We start from the raw sequence: 8,335 nt of genomic DNA on the forward strand, positions 1-8,335 counted from the left end.
TATTTGTGAGCTTTTAATTTCAGAAGGAAAACACAGCTTTGTAATTGTAATGTAATGTGACTCAAACTTTATTTTCTTGTSTCCACTTCAACTCGACATATTTGTTTCTTCATACATGTCTTCAGACAGTGACTGTGATACATCGATACGTTGCTGACCTGAAGGGAGCGTTTGAGGCTTGTAAACAGATAAATAACATCAGTAGACATTTAAATATGAAACAATTATTTAGGTTTCTTATATTTTTTTTAGCTGAAGTTGTTACTGAATGCGTTTGGACAAACAACGGATCTAAACATTCCCACTAAAATGTTGATTACTTCATCGTTAAGTTGCCTGATTTCCAGTTACGGAGCTCAGAACAAAAAGCTGTTATTTCCCAAATTGACCAAAATACAAGATAAACGCAGCTGCTCCTTTCTTCTGAAGGTCAGCAGCTTATGACAACTTTCATTTCTCTCAATAGACCTGTTCATGAAAACATTCATGTTACCGAATGCTGCAGCCAGGAGAGGGGAAGACTACCAATTTAAAGGAAAAGTTTGGCCATTCTGACAGTGTTCTGTGTGAAATAATACCTTACCTGTTGGAGATAGCTCTTTGAACCAACTCMRTTTAAAGAAATAYAGTTTAACTGTGACAGGACTGATGAGCAAACGACTAGTCTGAATGCAGTTAAACAAAAGTGAATCACTGTTGTCTAAAGCATCTTTAATGTTTCTTGCAGTTTTATGAAAACAGTGTTTTATAAACCTTTACACCTCCATCAWTTTCACACTACACCCTTGTTTACAAGGAATTCTGTGGTTACTTACAAGCTTAATTAGCAGCAGCTAGCGCTTTCAACAAATCCGGGGGTCACTTCAGGAATTTCAAGACGATTTCTGCTGTAATAAGCGTGTAATGCAACACTGTGGTGTTAACATTTAAATAATGTAGTTTGCATGAGTCACTGTTAACTTTATCAAAGATTGTTTTAAGCTAGCAGCAAGCKAATGTGGTCTTAGCTGCGTTCAGACTAGCCATTAGCTCAGTGTCTGCAATCTGGAGCCACACCAGGCTCCGTGCAACTTTTACCAAAAAAACAAGATGGACATGAATATCTAAAGTTTGTTTAGAAACAGGAAAAACTAATTGTAGCTGATCAGTTGTCCAGTTTTCTGCTACACGTGAGCACAATTTCAGTAACAGAATGCTACTAAGACAAGAAACAAACATGTCAACACTTTATTTTACACCTTAATGGAGAGTTAAACCTTCCTTTGAAGAAAACAAACAGCAGTTTTAGGTTCTGCGATATTAGAATCAGGAGTTCTGTAAAAATATGACAAGTCATACTGAGAACTGAGAACTTTAAGTTTGTTTTCCAAAAAAATTTCAGAAATGAATGAATTTAGTCATTATTAGATTTATATGATTTACTGTCCTCATTTTGTTTTAACTTTAATCAAATAATTTACTGTTATGCCAACTGAAGCTTCATTTCAAAGCGAGTAACTTATTAATTTTCCAGAAATATAGTTTGGACTCACATAGGCCTCTTATAATTCAGTGGTGACATTTTATCAAAGGGGGTTTACACAAAATGCTTTTTCTTTTTCATACGAGTTTTGTCTTTTCCTTTGTGCTAAAATATAAAAATACAAATAAACGCCCAGTTTAATTTAGTTGTTTAATTTCAGAAAGTAACAAATGAGTTTATTAGATTCTATAACTTTGAACACATTTGATTTGTGGAGAACTGTAAAGGCTGCTGACCCCTGTGTTCAGTTCTGTCAGATTTAAAATCAAATTCTCCAAACTGAAGATGTTTAATGATATATCTATAATGGGTAAGATAACTTTTACACAGAACCCAAATTTCTTGGCCATACCATTCCTTCAACAGAAGTAAAATGCACTAAAGTAAGTTCAGTGACTGGTGAGGGTCAGACTTAACCACCCTGACAAAATAGGACCAAAACAAACAGGTCAGTCTGGTCATTTTCCCTTTTCCCATCAAACCACCAAACACTTGTCACAGTATAAGACACAGCTGGCTGCATGTAGTGGATGGACGGAGGACACCTGCAGAGAGAAGACGTCCTATCTCCCACTCTGCTCCACCTCTTGGCCTTCAGTCTGCCTCTCCTCCTCAGTCTCCACCTGCGTGTTCACCTGCTGTAACGTCTCCTGGGGATTCTGCAGGGTCACATCACTGGTGAAGGGGTAAAGTGTCTCAGGGGCTGGTGGAAAACTGGAAGGGTCGGTGGTCTCTRAGGTGCTTTCTTCTCTGGTTATCTCCTCGGGTGGTCCCATGGAGCTGGTTTCACTAACGGAGTCAGAGTTTCCCCCTGAGCGCCGAAACAACTTCTGACCTGTGGAACACAAAGACAATAATGCTGGTCAGACTGAGAACAGACAGGCAAGAAGTGTCCTACTGCTGCTCAGTCGAGGAGCTTCTGGTTTACTGCCCAGTTTCTGGTTCTCCAGGACAGTGGCACYGCGAGCAGACAATTCAGCATCCAAGATGGTGAATGCAAAAACCTTAGTTTAGACCAAAGATGAGGATGGTTTGCTCCATTAGTTGAAAAGTGTGAGTAGCACAAACAGCATTGTGCTACCCGTCATTRTTACTGTTGYCCATCTRTTCGTCCAAGTGYAAAAAAACAAAAACAACAAAAAAAAAACTTGACTGCAGCCATTTAAAGCACACGTGCAGAATTCCACACACACAATGCTGAACTTTCCCAGACTGGGATTCAAAACTATTTGTGCCAGAGTGAACATTTATTGTGTACTTGAATGGCCAATATGCTGCAGAAATGCTAAGTTCTCATTTAAACAACATTGTTTTTAAACAGGGCCATGGTTTCATGGGTAATAATCCAATGAAAATTTTGAATTTCTTGGTGTGGTTTAAAAAATTAAGACTTATTAAACCTTTCCATATTGATAACCACAACAAGTTTTTCTCTAAGATCATTGATAATGTCTTCCCTCCTTGTTATTGTGTCAACAAAATCAGACAAAATGTAAGTTCAGGGGTGGAGGGTGTAAATTTAGAAAGACATAAACCAGGGGTCTGAAATCTGCGGCTCTAGGGCCACATGTGGCCCTTTGGCCCTTCTGCAGTGGCTCTTCAAAAATGTGACCAAACAGAATATATATTTTTTGTTACAATACAAAAGATAAGACAGTCACTATTATACATTCTGTTGGAGAAGTCCTGTATATTTATGCTTGCTCACAAACGCACGCAGACAGGTGTTCAGATCCGAGGGGTTCTGAATGATCACCAYGTATACTGTAGGTGGGTGTTTGTTTATCTGTCTAAATGTATATATGTATGCTTTTGATAAGTTTTGTTACCTTAATTCTTTGCAGGTGTGCAGACAGATGTTGGATGTATTGTATTGTTTTCTTGACGTATATCTCACATATCAATTCTTTCTTTCACTTTTTTCCCATTACATTGTAACTTTTCTTTCCTTTCCTTCTTTTCCCCCATTTCTTTCTTCTTCTTTCTTGTCTAACTATAAAAAAGCCACTGATGATGAAGAAGCTAAGATACTAATATTCAATACTATATTATTCAATATATTTTTAGTTTTATAATGTCACTGGCCAAAAAGGTTCCTGAAAAGGCCTCGAAAAGGCCCACGAACCACCAGTTGGTAATCACAGTTGTAGCTTGTTTTGCGGCTCTGAACACATTTTATTGGTGAGCCAAGTAGCAGAAATGGCTCTTTTGATCGTAAAGGTTGCAGACCCCTGGCATTAACATACAGTTTTGATCATATAAATGATGGATATACTTTGTTTTTATTGCATATACAGCGGGTAAAATAAGTATTGAACACGTCACCATTTTTCTCAGTAAATATATTACTAGAGGTGCTAATGACATGAAATTTTCACCAGATGTTGGTAACAACCCAAGTGATCCATACATACAAAGAAATCAAACCATAAATGTCCAGAAATGAAGTTATTTGTAATAATGTGGAATGGCACAGGGAAAAAGTATTGAACACATGAAGAAAGGGAGGTGTAAAAAGGCATGGAAAGCCAAGACACCAGCTGAACTCTCTCAGTAATTAGAAAGCAAGCCTGCCCCTTGTCAGTGCAAGTTAATATCAGCTGGTTCAGTCCCAAATGATGGCCAAGGTATCACACAAGAACCATCTGATGATGGGTAAAAGTAAAGAGCTCTCTCAAGACCTTCACAACCTTATTGTTGCAAAGCATAATGATGGCATCGGTTACAGAAGAATGTCTAAACTTCTGAAGGTTCCAGTGAGCACTGTTGGGGCCATAATTCAGAAGTGGAAAGAACATYATTTCACCATAAACCGACCACGACCAGGTGCTCCTCACAAGATTTCTGACAGAGGAGTGAAAAGAATTATCAGAAGAGTTGTCCAAGAGCCAAGGACCACTTGTGGAGAGCTTCATAAAGACCTGGAATTAGCAGGTACGTTTGTTTCAAAGAAAACAATAAGTAATGCACTGAACCACCATGGCCTGTATGCACGCTCACCACGCAAGACTCCACTGCTGAAGAAACAGCATGTTGAAGCTCCTTTAAAGTTTGCTGCACAACATTTAAACAAGCCTGTGTAATACTGGGAGWATATAGTCTGGTCAGATGAGACCAACATTGAACTGTTTGGATGCCAGAATACACATCATGTTTGGAGGTCAAATGGCACTGCACATCAGCCCMAAAACACCATACCAACAGTGAAGTTTGGAGGTGGGAACATCATGGTGTGGGGCTGTTTTTCAGCAYATGGTACTGGCAAACTTCAAATAATTGAAGGAAGGATGAGTGGAAAAATGTACAGAGACATTCTTGATAAAAATCTGCTTCCATCTACCAGGATGATGAAGATGAAACGTGGCTGGACATTTCAGCAAGACAATGACCCCAAACACAAAGCCAAGGAAACTCTCAGTTGGTTTCAGAGAAAGAAACTAAAGCTGCTGGAATGGCCCAGCCAATCACCTGACCTGAATCCAACAGAAAATCTATGGAAAGAACTAAAGATCAGAGTTCATAGAAGAGGTCCATGAAACCTTCAAGATTTGAAGACTGTTTGTGGAAGAATGGGCCAAAATCACACCTGAGCAATGCATGCCACTAGTTTCTCCATACAGGAGGCGTCTTGAAGCTGTCATTGACAACAAAGGCTTTTGTACAAAGTATTAGATAAATTTCAGTAAGTGTGTTCAATACTTTTTCCCTGTGCCATTCCACATTATTACAAATAACTTCATTTCTGGACATTTATGGTTTGATTTCTTTGTATGTATGGATCACTTGGGTTGTTACCAACATCTGGTGAAAATTTCATGTCATTAGCACCTCTAGTAATATATTTACTGAGAAAAATGGTGACGTGTTCAATACTTATTTTACCCGCTGTAGATTAAAAGTAGAATCCTACGTTGAACTCACTATATTTGGGCCAGGTTTGGAAAATGATTTGACACAGTGTACCCTCTGTACACTGTGTTACTCACATTTTGGAGTTGCCCCCTCCATGAATAGGTTGTGGTCTAAAATACTTTCTTACATCATCTAATATTACTGGAGAAGATATTTCTCCTAAAGTTTTAACCCTGTGATAAAAAGAAAAAAAACACACAACCCTGTAATGTACAGTTTTTTTGTTTGTTTGTTTTCAGTTGAAGATTTATTTATTATTTTTTGTAAGATACTAAAGCACAACGTGATGGCTCACCTGGCACTTTTTTAGATGAGACAGTGGGGGTGTCCTGCAAGGATGCTCTTCCTGCTTGGGCCTTGGTGGAGTATGTCACATCTGTGGAATCCAGAGAGCCTAAAGAGACAGCCATACATGTTACTTGAATGTTACACGGACAACTAAAGACATACTTTGCTTAAGAACCTCACAATAATTCACAGCTGTGAAGGAAGAAACAAAAATACAGCATCCTTCATATACATGAATTTCTTAATAAATGACTTGTTCAGCCATTTTTAAGCAGTGTTTGGTGTAAGGGTTTTGAACAGTAAATATCTTGTTGCAAATAGCTCTTTGGATGACTAAAGTTTGGAGAAATACTATTTAAATGTGACAGGACTGATAAGCTGATAAACTGTTAGTCTGAATGCAGGAAAGAGCAAAGCAGATTAGCTGCTATCAGTTCTAACTTGAAAACTTATAGCGGTTCATGTGAATGCTGTTTTATAAAGCTTATATACCACTGTCAGTTTTGCATAACAGTTATTTACATAAAACTCGGGGGATATATACAAGTACAAACAGGCACGTAGCTGAGGTCTCTTCCTGCAAGGATTATAGTATTATTTCTGGCAAAATAAAAGCACAATCTAAAAGTGACTGTGGTGTTCACATACACTGCAATAAAACTGTAAAGGTAGACATTTTTAGACAATAAAATCTACTTTGGATGTAGACACAATCAGATTAGTCATTTTTAGTTCAATAATATAGTCCTGGTTTACCCACTTTGAAACTTTCAAGACTGGAGTTGTTTTGAGAAAGAAAAAATATTTTTATAGTGGTCTATTTGAACTGTATGTAGTGAAATTTTACGCCACCATCACTTCATGACACCCTTATTTCAACAAATACTACTGTGGTTAAAACCAACAAAAATACTTTTACACACCTACTACCTGAGAGGAGTGTAGGAGAAACACAGTAAATGTAAGCTTGAAGAAATTTATGGTCAGGCAAACAATTTTAAAATAATTGGCTTGGTGTCTGACCCAGTGATAACCTGTGGAAGGGCCAGCCCCTGCACCATCTCTGTTAACAAGATGAGAATTTGTGCTGCTATTTTGGAAAGAACCAAGTGCAGCATTGTGAGCATCTTTAGTGTCAGAAGAGAAGCAGACCAATAATACTGGAGAAAAAATTCAGCAGAGTCCAACGTTTTGCCAATAATTGGTCTTAATGGTCAGAACCTGCACTTCAAACAGTGTTGCACTACATTTCATCTGTGAATAATTTGCCAAGTTTGCTCATGAATCATTGAAAACATGATCTCTTCATTTTGTGTCCGACTTGTCCATTACAGTGTTTATAACTATACATACACTACTAAATGTTCTACATGAAGATTCAGTGAAGACAACTCAAACTACCTAAATGAGGTGCATGCTGAGTGTGAAAGATTGAGTAAGATTACAGGAAGAATCATGAAGGCTACAACAGCAGACAGTGCAGTACCTGCTGCCAGGTTGAAGGTCCTCCCCTTTATGGAGCTTTGGACTGGAGAAAACCAGTTCAACACGGAGCCAACCAGAGGAAGCTGTCTCAGCATTCCCTACAACACATGGATTCCTATTTAATACTCACAACTTAATGAAACAAGCAGGCAAACAGCAGCTGGGACACACACACACACACACACACACACACACACCTCCTCTAAGAGTTTCTCCTCATTGGCCTTCTGCAGCTGCAGCTCTGCATCCAGGATGCCTTTTCTCACCCGCTCCGTCATGTTCTCCAACAGCTGCAGAGGGCAGAATCACAGCTGTTCAGTGTTGTGATGCAGAACAACAACAAAAGCTGGACCCAAACATACAGGAGGAAATTAGCCTCTTTCATCTCATTAATGTCTGTTCTTTCACAAGCTTACTGAAGGCAGTAAGATTTTCCACCTGGCTCTGATAGACAGTTTCTGACAGGGAGCGGTGTATTTCTGTAAATGACAGTAGGACCACTGGGAGGAGCCAGAGAAGCATTGATGTTTGTCCACAGATCATCTGTCTCACATTCAGACTTATGCCCCTTTTCCACTAGTGCCACTTAGTGCAGTGTCTGTATGGTTCAGTACGGTTCCAAGCCATTTCCATAAGGTCAGATTCATGCAACCAGCCCTTTTTTTAGTAAGTACCTACTAGGCCTGTCGCGATAGTCAATAAATCAATGAATTGCACGATAATTTTTTTGAGGTCAGTAAAAAAAATCAGGTCGATAAGTTTCATTTTCCTACTTGTTTGTTTACTTCRTCTCTCTCCCTCTCTGTGCTCCGCTACACAGGAGCTCAGCTGACTCCTCCCCTCTTGTTTTCTTAGTGTCGGGAGGAGTCAACTCTCGCTTTAGCATGAGAGCTCGTAGCAATAACAAACTAAAGAAACGTTTCAAAGCAGAACGTGGCTGCTGCAGTGTCGGCGCACTTGCAGAGCCTGAATTTTGCTGTGGGGAGACACAGAGAGACAGACAGAGAGAGAGAGAGAGAGAGAGAGAGAGAGAGAGAGAGACAGAGAGAGACAGAGACAGAGAGACAGAGACACACAGAGAGAGAGAGAGACAGAGACACAGAGAGAGAGAGAGAGAGAGAGAGAGAG

The 8,335-nt window shown here is 39.2% G+C and overlaps 1 protein-coding gene across 1 annotated transcript in view; it reads right to left on the bottom strand.

The window, feature by feature from the left end:
- Positions 1 to 52: 52 nt before the first annotated feature.
- pdxdc1 (pyridoxal-dependent decarboxylase domain containing 1) overlaps positions 53 to 8,335 on the bottom strand; it is a 55,715-nt gene continuing 47,432 nt past the window's right edge. The window contains exons 20-23 of the mRNA XM_014024884.1: positions 7,405 to 7,497; positions 7,209 to 7,305; positions 5,730 to 5,828; positions 53 to 2,357 (exon numbers count right to left, since the gene is read on the bottom strand). Of these exons, the coding sequence (XP_013880338.1) occupies positions 2,086 to 2,357; positions 5,730 to 5,828; positions 7,209 to 7,305; positions 7,405 to 7,497 (561 nt within the window). The 3' untranslated portion in view covers positions 53 to 2,085. The remainder of the gene's footprint in view (positions 2,358 to 5,729; positions 5,829 to 7,208; positions 7,306 to 7,404; positions 7,498 to 8,335) is intronic.

This window comes from Austrofundulus limnaeus, unplaced genomic scaffold (assembly GCF_001266775.1).
Source record: "Austrofundulus limnaeus strain Quisiro unplaced genomic scaffold, Austrofundulus_limnaeus-1.0 Scaffold444, whole genome shotgun sequence".
NCBI lineage: Eukaryota > Metazoa > Chordata > Actinopteri > Cyprinodontiformes > Rivulidae > Austrofundulus > Austrofundulus limnaeus.